Source organism: Montipora capricornis, chromosome 3 (assembly GCF_036669925.1).
Source record: "Montipora capricornis isolate CH-2021 chromosome 3, ASM3666992v2, whole genome shotgun sequence".
Lineage (NCBI taxonomy): Eukaryota > Metazoa > Cnidaria > Anthozoa > Scleractinia > Acroporidae > Montipora > Montipora capricornis.
This window is the reverse complement of record NC_090885.1, coordinates 62,199,270-62,215,262: the sequence shown is the minus strand read 5'-3', so window position 1 is coordinate 62,215,262 and position 15,993 is coordinate 62,199,270. Positions and strand designations below refer to the sequence as shown.

General features: G+C 41.2%; 1 protein-coding gene across 1 annotated transcript in view; it reads right to left on the bottom strand.

Annotated features, from left to right (window-relative positions):
- The window catches only part of LOC138040690 (fibroblast growth factor receptor 4-like), a 32,929-nt gene that overhangs the window by 2,952 nt on the left and 13,984 nt on the right, over positions 1–15,993 (bottom strand). The window contains exons 6-14 of the mRNA XM_068886369.1: positions 15,361–15,726; positions 13,153–13,499; positions 11,296–11,464; positions 9,593–9,703; positions 7,989–8,170; positions 7,766–7,888; positions 7,293–7,363; positions 6,226–6,266; positions 5,018–5,114 (exon numbers count right to left, since the gene is read on the bottom strand). Coding sequence (XP_068742470.1) covers positions 5,018–5,114; positions 6,226–6,266; positions 7,293–7,363; positions 7,766–7,888; positions 7,989–8,170; positions 9,593–9,703; positions 11,296–11,464; positions 13,153–13,499; positions 15,361–15,726 — 1,507 coding nt within the window. The remainder of the gene's footprint in view (positions 1–5,017; positions 5,115–6,225; positions 6,267–7,292; positions 7,364–7,765; positions 7,889–7,988; positions 8,171–9,592; positions 9,704–11,295; positions 11,465–13,152; positions 13,500–15,360; positions 15,727–15,993) is intronic.

Below are 15,993 nucleotides of genomic sequence, written 5' to 3'. Positions count from 1 at the left end.
AAGAATGAATAATTCATAAATTTTGTTTTCGCAGCTGGCTCTGGTGTGACAAAAAGTAATTCTGTCCCAGTTTGATCCTGCACACTACGATTGGCCTTTTCTTGCGCATGCGCCTCTTCGATTCTAATTATGTTTTTACTGTTCGCGCGAACAGAACGCGCACATAATGTCAAGGATTTGGATGCAGTAGACGAACTAATTGGCCTCAGGTACACACATGATCGCAGTCGGACACGGCCCCATTTGTGCTTCGCCTGTCACAGGGATTAGGGACTTACACGTTGATATTATCCGGGAGGGGAGGGCATGACTAAACTATCCCTCTCCACTTTTTCTCGCATGGCAATGTTAAGTTGTCAGAGGGGGGAAGGACAGTGGGAGGAAGAGGAGGAAGTCTACAAAATTCTCTCTACGGACGATTTTGCTCTGTGTGTACCTATCCGTTGTAGCCTAAAGAATGGAAATCGCGCACCTTTCTCCAGTTTGAGATTTAAGTGTTACGAGTACAAATTCACATGCATATCCCAGCATGCATTAAAGCACAACCTCTACTGATAAAATTTTGGTTGAAACCACACAACGGAAAAGCAAGACGCGAGTATCGTTAAGATCATCTTTCCTCAAAAATGGACGATCATTTACACGAAAAATACGATCGTGGGAGTTTAACATTGAGAAAAACTGGTCTCTCAAGAGAGAACCGCAGCTTGGAATTTTAAAATATGAAAGAAACCAAAACGCATTCTTTTCAAACGGGCCAACTTCAAAAAAACCCTTGGACATATTTCCTAAGTTGTGTTTCGACCTGAATCACACCTCTGTATTGTTGGTGAAGAGTCTTCGGGGAGGGCCTGGCTTTTCTGCGCAATGCGTTAATTGCACTAACACCGCACGGATTCGATAGTTCCGCCAGAAGTTTGAGTATCCTTTAGTCTGGTTTGTGTGGCTTCCACTAATAGCGTCAAACAATTTCGAACGCGTCATGCGCTCCCCTGACTAGCGTTACGTTTTGCAGATACGACGGGGCTACTGTGGAGTTCCCTCAACATCTGTCCTCGACGGCCTACGACTCGAATAGTTTGCCCCCTAACCTGGGATGATAACGAAACCACCCGCTCCCATTGCACTGGTATTCACTGACTGCTTTCCCAAGTAGGATGTATTAGAGGACCACTGAGGGTCCTGCTCCCGCTAAAAAACAACGAGCAGGCTCCCCATTGCCAGTGTCGCGGTCTGATGTCTGAAAACTACCCCGTCACCAACTTCGTCACCAAGTCTTCGTTCGGTTGTTTGCTCCACGATTCGTGATCGGAAGAAACTTCACACCATCCCTTACTTTTCGTTAGGTCACAGACTTGGTTCCGAGCCCTTCCAAACACACGTTGTCTTCTTCAAGGACGAAGAAGGTGTTCTGGCGCGCGAGAAGAGGGGGGGGACCATGCAGTAACGGAGGCCCTGGGGGGTCAAGGTATTCCTAAAAAGAACAAGAGGCAAGAAGAACAGCAATTTACCAACTTGTAACAGTCAATTCGTATTGTCTTGAACGATAGTTACCTTAGTTTATCGCGTCCTTTCCCTTCTTTTTCGGTAAACGAGACAACTATGCGAACCCGGTATAGGAGATTATTCCAAACCTGGGCCCGGGTGTTCGAAAGCCGATTAACGCTAAATCCCAGAAGAAGCTTCCCACCGCAAAAGTTAAAAACTAGGGAAGCAAACCAAAGTATTACGCTAATCCTGGATAATTAAAGTTAATGCCCCAGGCTTTCGAACAAACCGTGGCTGTCCTCGGTGGCACACGTTTCTCGAAAAACGTCCCGAAACTTTACGGAGCACATTTTCGGATCGCGTACACCATTCCCTGTTGTATCTCAAGGAACGAATGGATTAGGCTTTAAGTCGTTCAAAAGCTGTCACCAGTCATTTTTCTTCGGTTCTTTCCAAAAGAACAGAAGCGGTTACCAGTTTCGCAAATGGCTTTCGGGCCCTGAATAGTTATCGGAACTTTCGAAGGAAACGGGGCACGGGTCTCGAACCTGGAAAGAGCTTGAGGCAAAGTACCATGAAAATGAAAGCGTTTTAATGACATCAACAAAAAGCGTGCCATGTTTTCAACCGCGAGGGAAAGCAAAAATTCTTTTCATAACAAACTAAAGTTCAATTCTCGAAAGATTAGGTTGGATTTCGGGTCCATCGCATCATATAAACAAGGGAAGCTATAGCAACTAAGTCGGGAAATCGGAAACGAAGAACGTCAAGTCTCAAGCAACCTAGAAATCCCTGAATTTCGCGCTATTGTAATTATTTCGCGAATATTCCAAGACTATTCCAAGCTTTTTAACGTGACATCGTGTGTGGCACTCCCTCAAGAATGAAACCGACGAGTCACGCTTAATTTAGGGGAGAAAATGAAAATTTATCTCCAAGTACTGACGCTCTCCATAAAACTTCAAATTTGGCTATTTCACGTTGTAATTTTGCTGACGACGGCAAAGAAATGGACAAAAGTGAAAAACGCACACGCAGAGCGTGCAAAGCTATTGTTTTTGCCCACTAAATACGCAAATTTGGGACGTTATCGTTGCCGTCGCCGTTGTCGTTGCTAAAGCTCCCTAATTACAGACATCGACGTCGTGACATCATCTGAAAGAAATCTAGTGGTAATGTAGGATACTCTTTACTATTAACTATTCATTTTCATTTTAAACTCTTGTGATGGTAAGTGAAGTGTGGAGCGCATTGTTTTTCGTCGACAGACTGGAGTTAATACCAGGAACCACCACGACCACACTTACGAAATTATTCATCAGAGTTAAGCCAGATACTAATTAAGAACATACACACCACATAGTTACTTAATTGACCAATCCCAATAGGGTCTTTTCAGGGCCAATGAAACGCAATCAACGAAACGACAGAACAGAACAACAACAAGTAAGACCACACAAGATAATAATAGGGCCGTTTATACGAGAAAAAATAAGACGCGAACAGGCCCATTTATACCAGTGCAGCTTACAAAAGACGCGAAATGCTCGTGTAAATGGTACGCGGCTAAGTCACCGGCCAACTGGTCCAATGATGACGTAATTTATTTTGATGCTCGTTTTGGGGGTAAAACAAACGCACGCGCAGGAGCCGTAGCCGCAGATGGAGTGAGCCGTAAACTTCGATTTGTACCATTTAAACGGGTGTTCGCGTCTTATGTAAGTCGCGGCTTTTTCTCACGTATCAACGGCCATAGTAAGTCGACTTAGCAATTGCAATGTAAGACCCACTTTAAGTCTACTAAGGATTCATGTCTTGGCTGGAACTCATGACTTGAAGCTGACAACTAACACATTTCTCTGACTTGTGAGTTATCAATATTAAAGACCTTCATTGCCCGTCTCTCGAACGTCCCGAAAACTCTTCGGGCCCAAAGAGCCATTTGAGAAACTGCGATCCCTTTGTTTTGAAAAAAAAGGTCTTTTGACAAATTTCAAGGAAAAAGAAAGCGAAATGAAAGAAAGAAAAGATCCTCGCACTTACCTGGCCTAAGGGCCCGTTGTATACGAAGAAAATTGTCGTCACCCTCCCAGCCGAGTCAATTTTAGCGAGATTTTATATGACAAAAGAACTGCCCTTTTGCCCGAGTCAAGAGCTGCCCGTCTCAGTTCGATCATGAGGATACTGGGTACACAGCGCTTGCGCATGCTCTCATTATCTTGCATTGACCGAGTTGACCCGGCCAAAGTGTTTACATGAAAAACAGTTGGCCCGGCTAGGAGAGTGAGCCTATCTTCGAAAACGGGTATAGGCGGGTCATTTTTTTTCCTCATGTAAACGGTTCGCCGCGTTTTGCAAGGAAATGTTGGAAAAACTGGCTCGCCCAGGGTAGCTTGGGTAGGCGAGTCAGAATTCAACCCGGGACAAAAATTTTCGCCATATAAACAGGGCCTGAGAATGGAAGCGAGACTACCAGTGACCCTGTTTTGATACAAACCTTTGCTTTTCTAATGTTTATGCAGACTGAAAGGCCATTTTCCAAATATCAAATAGTCAGCTTGATAGTGAGGTATGAGGACAAAAACAATTGAAACACGTTGGAATGAATGTGAAAAATATCATCCACTTCCCTCTTTCTTGGTCCTCTAAACTTCTCTTTCAAGCTGAATTTTAATACATCGAAACAGGCCTATTGGAATTACAATACAAATAACAAGTGACCTTGTATTGATACAGACCTCACTGGCAGCCTCGCATCCATTTTACAGTTGTTTGCTCAGTAACTTAGCCTATGAATGCCGGGCTGCGAGGCTGCCGGTGACCTGGTGTTTAATTATTTATCGGGTCTAAAACCCGATGAAACACTCCTGCTCGTTTATTAACAGTACTTAAAAGACCAGCTTGCCTAAACAAGCGGATAGCAGTTTCACAAATGGCTTTTCGGACCCGTAACGTTTTACGGATTTTCCAGAAATGAGCCTCCATGTCTGAGGAAACTATCACTAAAAACTTGGAGTATTGGCTATTCACTCCAAATCATGAACCCCTGGCACTGACGCTTTCTTTTACCATAAGACAGTACTAACAAAGTTTCAGCAAACAATTACGAACTAGTTTACATCTTTTAAGCAGATACTTACCTTGTCTGATAGCATGGAAATCATTCTATCAAACGTCCCGCACAAGATCTGGAAACGTCGGCCTATTTTCAGCAAATTCTTGCCAGCAGTTTAGCATTAATCTGGTAGCTGATAAGACGTAAGACGAGAAAGGTTATTGTTTAAAAATATAAACCATTTCTAGGAAAGGAAATTGAATACGAGTAGTCTCCAAGTTTAACTCGCGCGCGAACGAAACGCGCCACACGAGGGAGGCGCCGAAAAGTACACCATAAAGGTCCATCAGGCAATTTACGCCCCTGGCTTCGGCTGTACTAATGTAATTTATCATTATTTACAATGCGAAAATAAAAAAAAATAAAAAAGACGGACAAAAAGCTGTTTGATTGTCCATGTTGTTCTGAACTTACAGCTCCTTGGAACAGTTGATCGGTCGAATCATTCGGTAGCCAGACTTGAGTAGTGAATAAAGCTTCTCCACAGGAATACCAGGATAAGGAGAGCCACCTGAAAGTTAATACAAATGGAAAGTCAGATACCGACACAACTCACATACTTTCAGAACTGGGGGATTGTGGTTGAACGTTTTTCACATGTCCTTAATGTTGTGTGGTACACTAAGTTCGACAACCAAGTGAGTTGTTCTTTAGTGTATCATGCATTAAGAAGACCACATTGTCAAAGTGCCACTGTGACCAAAAATCAATTGTTCTTTTTCTTTGGATTTCAAAAACTATGTTGACTAAACACTAAGCGACCAAACTTTTTTAAGCCATGATTTCAATAAGGACACCTGTTTCAAGTATTTTAACTGGAATTTTCCGATTTAACAACGGTCCGCCATTACTAACTTTAGGATCTTGAGAGAGCTAGATCGAGGAGAAAATGACGTCAAAGGCTCACTAGATCAAACATGGACTTTCAGACTTTGAAACTCGCGTTTTGCATAGATAACAAACTGCTGCATTCATACGCTGAAATTTATTAAGGTACTGAGTAAATGACGTCATTTTTCCCTGGATCCAAGCCTCTGATTTTTGAACGTGAGTAATGGCGGACAGTGAAATCTAAAACTAAAGCGCCCTTTGGATAAAATTCAAACCTCAAAAATTTTGCCAGTCAGGTGTTGAGCAAACACACTTTCAAAATCTGAAGAAAAAAAGGAAGTGATTTTTTTTTTATCACAGGGACACTTTAATACTAAAAAGCGTCCCTAAGTAGTTAATTATCCTGTTGGACTACAGCTTTACATTTCTTTTTACCTTTATTTACACCACTCACAAAACCAAAAGAAAAAAAAAGAGCAAATTAAATAAAGACTGTTAACTACTAGCATTTAGCCGTAATTCAGAATCTTGTAGAACGAAAACCACGGCACTATAATAAAATCATATCACAGAACTAGCCAATCAAAACCTGCACCAGCGATTAGGGCGCGAAAACCGCACGGGAGAGCAAAAATTTGGCGCGATATTTTTAAGCCAGTTACCAAAGTGTAGTAAATTAAAGGCATACAGCATCGTGAAGTCATCCGTGATCTAAAAGGAACGCTGCTGACCATAGGTCGAGTTTTCCTTACACAGGTTTTTAGAGAAAAAACATTAGGTTTTACTCCTACCAAAAGTTGTAATTTCCCAGGTTAATACTCCAAACGACCATCTACGGAAAGAGAAGATTTACAAATTAAAATGACTGGTTTTCAGTGGTTTTCACGTGACGTCATCGCTGCGATGTTGGTCCAGCAATGTACATTACATCATTGTTACCTGTGTCTCTAGAGATTGGCTGCACCCCACCTATATATCACACAGTGAAACATGCTTTTCGCATATCCTGATTGGTTAACTGAGAGATGGTAGGCACGTTATTAGAGAGATTTGACGTCGCGTCTACCGCAAAAATTGCGTTTTACCAAAAACCAAGAGAAGGTACAAATCGAAGAATTTTTTTCTCATTTCATGCCTGTTAAGTACAGATTTCGAGCAACGTCCCAAAAGAGAGAGACAAGACTCTTTTACTCCAAGGAGTAATCAGTATGCAAATTCCCCCTCGCAATTTTTCAACCACTGTCCGGTAAACAAGTATTGCGAATGAAGAAGTTCTATTATCAATGAAGGGATATTCTCTTGATGTAACATCAAACCCTTATGACTAGCCGAAAAAGAAAAAAAAAAGAAATCTATGGCACTACTTAAAAGAATAGACTTATGGAACACAGAGGTAGGCAAAGGGCACAATGGGAGAGCAAACACCAAGACAACTGGTCTAAAACTAGAGTGAAAGCGAAAAATGAAAGGAAACTAAAAGGTAAATGGCGATTCATTCTGTCAGTACCGAGATTAAGGAGCTTAACCAAGGAAGACGACGTCAGCTACGTGACGTCAACTGAAAGTATCAAAATGTATGATGCACGTGCAGAACATGCAGACACATTGCTTCAACCAATTGTTTTCCACCAGTCTCGCTCTTGACCAAGTCGTCGTGTCTGGAGCTACCTAACAACGAACTCTGGACGGCTTCAAAACAAGGGCAGTTTTGAAACCACTCTCAACCAATATCGTTTCGAATTTGAGAAAAAAATTGAGAAATTCCGCCAGAGGGCTTTTAAAGAAAGAACTGCGGCCTTATAGATGCTCGCACAACGAAAGAAAACTCGATTATTATCCACAAGAGATCAACACTCACACATCACTTTGTGTTGTATAAACTCGATCAATTAACGCTTCCAGAGCCATCCACTTCACAGGTAGTCTTCCCTAACAAAAAAGATAAGAAAGAAGAAGGCAAACACAACTCGTTATTTCAACCAGCCTAACCCGTGCAACTATACTAGCTAGCAGTTTCGTCGGAGGTCACCGCGATTTTCGAAACAGATTCTCGTAACGGTTTGATGTGAAGAGTCGGGCGATAACATGTGACGCCATAGGATCACGTGTTAAGGGTTCCTAGTTGCCTGCAAATGCTGACGAATTCTCAATTAGAAGGTTTTCGAGCCTGAGCAGATTCTCATCTCTCCCCAACTCGAACTGCTACCGGAGGAAACGCTCAATCGATAGCTTGCGCGCGTGCCTTTAAGCAACAATGAAAAGTGGGTTTTTTTTTTGTTTTTAATGTACTGAAAAAGACAACCAGAAAAAATAACACTATATAAATCTTACGTCAGTTGTTTTCCTGTAATAATCATCTTCATGGACGTTTCTCGCCAATCCAAAATCGGCAATCTTTAAAACTCTATCTTCGTTCACCAGAATATTTCGAGCTGCCAGATCTCGATGGATGCACTGGTAAAGAGAAAATTGCAGAACCAAAGCTTTTTCTTAAGAGCATGACTCCTAAGCACTGTGAATTGTGATTAATTTGAAAGAACAAAGCGATGCTTACCTTTCGGGAGGACAAGAATTCCATACCCTTAGCGACTTGGTAACAAAACGACAAAAGGTCCTGCAAAGTGAGGTGCCCAGGGGACTGGGCACCATCTTCGTACTCAAGTAACGGTCTTCTGTCTTGAAGGAATTGACGAAGATTGCCATTGGCAGCGTATTCAACAACAACAAACAAGGGGCCTTGAAAAGAGAGGATAAGATGAGAAGAGGCAACATCGTCGGAATGAAACAATTTTTTTTTATTTGAACAGACGACCTCTGCGATACCGGGACAGTGCTCTGTCAACTGCGGTAGCCAGCACGACTGGGAACTGATCATTTTGTGCTGAGTTCGTAACTGTTACTCAAGTATTGTTAAGAAAAAGGCCACTCAAGGTTGCGTTGATAACGCAAAAGTGATCAATCTTTCGACATTGCATGCAAAAGCGGTGCGTAGAAGGGAATCTTTGCTGACCTGATTGTTTAGGATTTTGTTTCATTAACATACGAGTTTTCTCACATAAGGCATCATCCTATTTACAAATTTGTTTCATTAACATACGAGTTCCCTCACATAAGGCATCACGCTAACTAAGTGACTTCAAAAGGCAAAAGAACTTGTTGAACTTAGTTAAATCTCCAACTTGAAGCCTTGTAGCTTTCATAACGAGCCATCAAAAACTGATAAAACTATTGGGTGGCATAAGCCCTAATGATCCAATACATTCTTTGTAAAATTTCGAATTCTCAAAGCATCATTGCTCGGAAATGTGGCATTTCAATTTTCAGAGATCCAATGCACTTTTGGATAACTGATTAAAAATCATAGCCTTGTGTTAATGAGGCAAAAAGTGTACACAAAGATTCCCATAGAGATCGAGATAAGAAACGTTTAACTGCAACGTCGATCGTGAACACTTATTTAGGTGAACACTGTCATGCAAGAACATCAGTCTCCGACAAAGTCACGCAGAGTTTTATTATTGGTGGAGGGCTTGGTGCAGGCTGACCCGAAAACTCCCCAGCCATTTAGTCTCCAGGCTCTCTAATGTAATGTAAATTATTCTCCACAGAAGAAACAAATTTACAAAAGAGAAGCGAATAATATTCAAGTACAAGGAGAAAAGGGCAAAATAGCGAACTAATACTTTGCCTAATAGTTGGAAAAATATAAAGATTCTTAATTAAGTGGTTAGAGAGAAGAAATGCTAACACAACTGAACAGACATACCATAACTTGAGCAAATAAAATACAACTAGTCAAAACACATATACGTATGTACCAAAGCAATATAGTATAAGTATAGGTATATCGTATAAGTAGATAAAGCGTGTATGAGTAATAATGTATAAGTATATCGTATAAGTAGATAAAACGACCAAATCAATCTAGCATTTAGTATTGCGAAAAGTAATGTCTATTTCAGTGTATGTATGCCGGTCTAAAAAAAAATGTAATTCGTAAAGTGTAAGGGCAAATAAAGTATGTATTATTTCATTATCATTATCACAAACTTATAGGCTTCGTTAAAAGACAAAGCAGCCAAATCTTATGTAGGGTCTTCATCCATCACGTTTGCTTTACCGGGATTCCCTAGAAAGTGTAAAACAAAATACGCCTACCGTCCAGAGTGCAAACGCCCAGTAAATTGACGATGTTTTTGTGTTTTCCTATTGTTTTCATCACTTTCATTTCTGACACCAAATCCATCAATTCTTGATCCGATGCATCCTCTGTGGATTACAAGTCAAATGTTACTGGTTCAAGTTGTTTAAGGGGTGGACAGCGCCGTGGTCTGGAAAATGTGGGAGTTTAAAACACGACGACACAGATAGCAACGCCAACGACAACAACAAGAACGTCACAAATTTATATATTCAGTGGGCAAAAACAGCTTTGCACGCTCTGCACGTGCGTTTTTTACTTTTGTCCATTTCTTGGCCGTCATCTGCAAAACAACGACGTGAAATAGCGAAATTTAAAGTTTTATGAAGGACGTCAGCACTTGAGGATGAATTTTCATTTTCTCTCCTAAAATGGAGTGCCGTTCCGACTGGTGTCATCTTTGAGGAACTACCACACCCTTGTCATATTAAAAAGGTTGAAATAGTCACGAAGCGATTAAAATAACGCAAATTTATATTTTGATATGATGTTCTCGTTGCCGTCGCCCTTCTCGTTGCTTAAGCTCCCTAATATAATTGGTTAAATGAGGAAAATCATTGCGCTTCACGCACGGCACGCATCTCAGCAAATATTTTTGCGGTACTTTGCATTATAACAACAACGTGAAATCGCCAAATTTGAGGAATTGACCACAACGTGCTCTCTAGAGACGGAATAATCGCTAAAGACTTACGCCAGAGCACTTTGAAAGTTATTTTTTGAGGTGACTTTTCATAGCCGTCACTGACGTAGATCTTTAAGTCCCTAAAACTATCCAGTAAATAGCTACACTGTATTTGAAAGAGCTAATTACCACCCGGTTGTCCAAAAGCCGATTAACGCTAATCCCAGATTAGAAATGAACCAAGGAAATTATTTCTCTACTCCCAAATGTTGTTGGAAGCTGATATTCGGCAAAACTTTACATTAGAAGAAGTCAATTTTGGAAAACAAAATAAGCAAAAGAAACTTTTACCAAAAAGTTGAAAATATGAAAGAAAAGTCTACACTAATCCTGGATTAAGTTAATCGGCTTTCGAACAACCGGGCACAGTGCAAGTTTAGCGGATACCAGTACTGCTGAGACGAAATCTACTGTTGTTTATCCTGATTCTCTCCTTTTGCCGGCTTAAGGACGGTGTCTACTAATTCAAAAGTATTCTTGCGCGGTTTTATGAATATGCGGGAAAAGCAGATCTCAACAAGTGTTTATTAAAATCCAAAAGAAAATTGGGGTAACCAAGCATTTTTCAAAGATAATTAATCAACAATATTAGCAAAAAGCTTTATGTATGGCGTTCCTTTCCAAATTAAGGCTTAATTATCTCTGAAAAATGCAAACCCTCAATTTCCTTTTTGGATACCAAGAGCCCTTGCTAAGTGCTGCTTTCTCCGCATAAATTTAAACCGCGCAAAAATATCCCAGCATTAGTAAGCACTACCGATAGGAAATCCGAGTATCTGGAGATGCGCAGAACGTATGCGCAATAACAATAGTAGGCACCGTCCTTAAGAGAAGTTTAAAAGTGCATGCTACGTCGTGCAAGTCGAAGTAAAAGGGAAACGACAGTTAGTGTTATGGAATTAAATGCAGAGAAAAATCGAAATGTGAAAACATTAAGGAAACTTTAGTTCTACAAAACCCTCATGCATCACTGACCTTTAAGCATTTTTACAGCAACAATGATCGAATAGGGAGAGTCGTTCAGACCAACAGCTTTTGCTTTGATTACTCGACCAAACGCTCCTTCGCCAAGGACATCTGACAACACGAGATGGCTTCTGTCGATTTCCCAAGCTTCTTCGTACGGCACTTCTATCTCCGAAACCTGAAAACACAATAATTCACAAATAAAATCTAATTACGGCTTTTGTGAGTGTAGAGAGAAATTCTTTCCGCTTCCCTCCCCCCCCTCCCCCTCTCCCAATAAAAGTACTAGTTCTCTTCTGCTTTTAACTATGCGGAATGCATCATTAGTCATTTTTTAGCGTATGTATGATTATTTCCCGCAATTTGTTGTATATTACCAAAATAAGTCGCTGTTCTTTAAATGCCTCTTTGGAATGCGCTGGGGAGAGTATCAACATGGTCGGACGTGTTTGTGAGTAGTCCGTCACTCTGAACTCTTCGCTTTTAAAATACGCCCAAGAAAGGCGACGAGGAGAGCAAAACACCAACTGCTTCGAGACGTAGACGCGAAGAAAGAAGCAGCAGCGAGAGTTCGCCCATAACACCTCTGGCTAAGTAAGTGAAAATTGTGGACGAAGAGATGACCGACCGTGCGATTGACTTGCCCGGTATCTGGGCCGCGCTAAATAAAATTCAGGAAAACACCGACGAACTCCTTGCAGAAAACCGAACCCTTCGCAAACAATATGAAGAACTACAAAACTCATTGGCAAATTGCGTAACACGACCCTAAAAGCAGTTTCTCTGAACGTAAGAGGCCTCAACAAAACTACCAAAAGAAGAAAGCTATTTCGCTGGTTACATCTTAACAAATTTGATATAATTTTCCTGCAAGAAACGTACAGCGACATTGGACTGGAGGACTTCTGGCGAGCAGAATGGAGTGGTAAAATCTTCTTTGCTCACGGCTCAAGGGCACAGTAAAAGTGTCATGATATTGTTGATCTTTTTGCAATTGCTTGTACCTTGATGCAAAGGTGAGAGGGCAAGCTTCTACCTCAGTGATGTGTCCCAGGGCTAGACTCCAAGGGAACATTTACCATCAGCTTGTTAGCAAAAACCTAAATAACCTTCCTGTTGTAAATTTGCATGTCGTTTTTCTTGGAAAAATTAAAGCTACTCTCTCTCATCATTCTTGTTTTGATTTTTTCAATCTAAGTGGTAGGAACGTGGTTGCTATACTAACATAACTGGGACGTACTGCAAAGTAAAAAAATTTACTTCGTTCGTTCTATCAGCAATCGAATAATTTTGTGGAGCGTATAGAGCGGTTTGAGTATCGTAAAACAAGTACCATAGTAATTACTTCGACTAATCACAGCAGGTGCCAACAGCGCAATGAACCAATCCAAATTCGTAGCAATAGACCCATATAACTCAATGTCCAAACAAAAGATTTCATTCACTCTCATTCAGTGTGAGGCTAGACGTGCAAAAACAGAGCCTTTATTCCCCACGGACTCCAAAATGGCCGCCGAGTGATAAAGGTGAATTCCATGTAACTTGCGCTCAAAGCGCGGGAAAAATCGCGCGTGCAAGTCGCGATTGGTTTTCATTGCATGGTTGATAAACTGGCGACTGGCGCGAGATTTTTAAATCAATCACTCAGCGTAGCAATTGCAATCGCGTAATTACTTCCGACAGTCATTTGAAAACTGCTCTAACAAGAAGAGAGAAGAAATTTAAGGTCCACATTGCAAACAAGTTAACAATCAGACTGTTTGATACCACTCTGGTTTGGAGAAGTTAAAAGTTACAATTCAAAAGACACGACCCGCGGTGTCACAAACGACACGAGAAAAAGTCGAGCATGCGCAAAATCCTTACCTGTGTTAGCCTCGACTCCAAACGATTGCGAAAGCTTCTTTGTCGCAGAAATGCAGCCGCTGACCCAGTGGAGGAAACGGACGACGTTCTAACAAAGCTACGAGGCTCTATGGTAACCCGTTCGACAGGCACCTCGTATTTAGCATCAGGAAGTTCTAGCGACCTTTTTTGTTTTCTAATGCGCACACAGCACCACGCGATGCAGACACAGACAACCAGCAACATCAATCCACCGGCGGCCGCAAGGAGGCGAATCTCAAGGTCGCTGAATTTAGTTCCGGTTAGCGTGGATCCACCAGACGGGAGAGGAAGTGTACTGCTCTGACTGGATGTTTTTGGGGACGGGTCTGAAATGATTTGAAATTTCTTTAAGTACCTAAGCAAACGTATAATATCATCAATAAACTAGGTATATACAGGAGCCCAGGACTAGGAGCGAATAACAGCCATATATTCATGTCACGGCGTTTTAACAGACCGATTTATTTTTGGATGAAATTCCCGCGAATGAGACTCCAGTAGGAGCCCGATGACCAATCAAAAGAACTTATTTGGCGTCTTTGCGTTACCGAACCGGAACTGCCTATGTTTTCTACGGAAAAGGTAGTCTAAAAATAGATCGGTCTGTAAAAATGCCGTGTTCGCTCCTACTAATGGGCTCCTGGTTTACATTTATTGAGCAACAGCCATCTTTATGATGTTGTACGCTAACTGAGCACCGAGGCAGATTAAAGGTTACGGTAGACTTTTAAGGGCGAAATTTTTGCGATTTTTTTCCCTATCTCATAGTAATCAATACTACTATATTTTCATTTAAAAAATACTCCAAAATGTTAAACAAAATGCGAGTTATTAATATAACGAAAACGTATTTTCGATGGATCTTTGGAAAAGGTGGAAGATGGACAAAGCCAATTAGAAACTGTCAACGAGAAGGAATTTGCTCACGTTTTCCGCGGGAAATTAACCGTGCTTTTGAATTTCAAGTCGCGTTGTTTGTCATAAACATTGTCAATTTTTTCACGCATGGGCGTCGGTGTACTCCCTGAGAATAACTTTTTCAAGGGAAAGAATAAACTAGAAAAGAGTCCATGGGTAAAACCTAAAAAGAAGCGTCGCCGTAAAAAAAAAGGAAAAGAAGAAATAAAATAACACTTTTGCGGCTCGTCCAAGGGACTCTGCAAGACATCACTTATCACTTGTGCTCCCATTGGATGTTGTTATCTGCGGTGTTTGCGTGTTGACATGTGGTGAATCAGAATACGCGAAAAGTTTGTAAAACTTTGGAAGCGAAAAAAACCTAGTAGCTCCTCTTCACGCAAGTGTATCATCCTCTTTAAGCGAATTGATAGGGTATGAAAATTTAACGGATTGTCTTGAAATTTCGCCTGAGGACTCCCAAGATACCAACCTAAGATACCGTGTGAGGGGTTTCCGTTTTTTAAAATTGAACTCCCGCAATGGCCTTCGACGAAACCTTTATCGGTAAATTTTTGATAGGCATATTTGACACAAAATTTTCAAAGCAACCAATCGGAATATCAAAAAAGCCTCAAACGGCTTTGACGATAAACGCCTTGTGAATGACATTACACAGAAGGCTGCCCTTGCATTAAAATTCGATACCCGATAAATTCGATCAGAGAGGCATCGGTCGCTCAAAGTTCTCGGGCCCCGCTCTTCTTTCGATTAGAAAAAGTGAAAAAGAAAATATATTTCCCGGAAAGTGCATTTCATAACCTTTCAAAAGATGTATAGTCTATGGCTGTTGCGACTAACAAAGTGCGTTCAAAAAAATATTTCGCAAGGGACACCCGTGAAGGTATACCGTAACCTTAAAAGAGCCACGCATCATGAGGTGCAAACAGCGCCATTCCATGTAACGTTCAAAGCGCGGTAAAAATCGCGCGTGCAAGTCGCGATTGGTTTTCCCTCTCATTGGTTGATAAACTGGTGCGAGACTCCATGCCAGTCACTGAGCGTGGCAATCGCAATCGCGTTTATTACTTTCGGTAGTCATTTGAAAACCGCGCTCTAATGGTCATTACTGGGAAAACCATTTCGTTTTCAGAAAAAAAATGTTCTTGGGTAAAATTTTCCTTGAAAAAAACCCTATTTTTTTCTGTTCATCATAAGTCATAATAGGAGCAAAAAAGCATAGATTTCTGAAAGGATGCCGACACTTTAATTTATAAGACCAAGACGCACCTGGTGTTGGTGGACAATAGCTGACAGTAAGGTTAATCATTCGTGATGCACTCCCAACAGAATTTTCGGCCTGACATCCATAGATCCCCGAATCATGTATGGTCAAGTTTTTCAACTTCAACTTAAAATTCACCTCATTCATCTCCATTTCTTCCGCGGTATAAGGTGGTTGTTCATACCGGCTCGGATCTATTAGGACGCCAAGTTCTTTCTCGTCCAGTTTACTCGAATTGCTGTAAAACCAGCGGTATTTTGTATCAGGATCCTGGGTCAAGACACTACAGTGGATTACGACGTTTTCTCCAACACAGAGGGGATTTGTCTGTTGCCATATTCCGTACATAGTAGGCTCGCTACGGATTTTCGCTGCAAAAAACGAGAATGAAACAGTAATGATTAGTAATAGTGATAACACTGAACTAGCGGAAAACAATTCCGGGAGTGTTGTCTCAATTTGAAGTTAAAATCATAAGAATAGGGACCTTTAGATTCTAGGACGAGGACGAGAACGAGTACGAAATTTTACTGCCCGTTTTTAGCGAAAAGACTTGGAAGATTTATAACCCGGACGATTAATCTTACTCTTTGTTAGCAGTGTAGGTTGCTCAGTTATTCTTATTGATGGTAACTGAG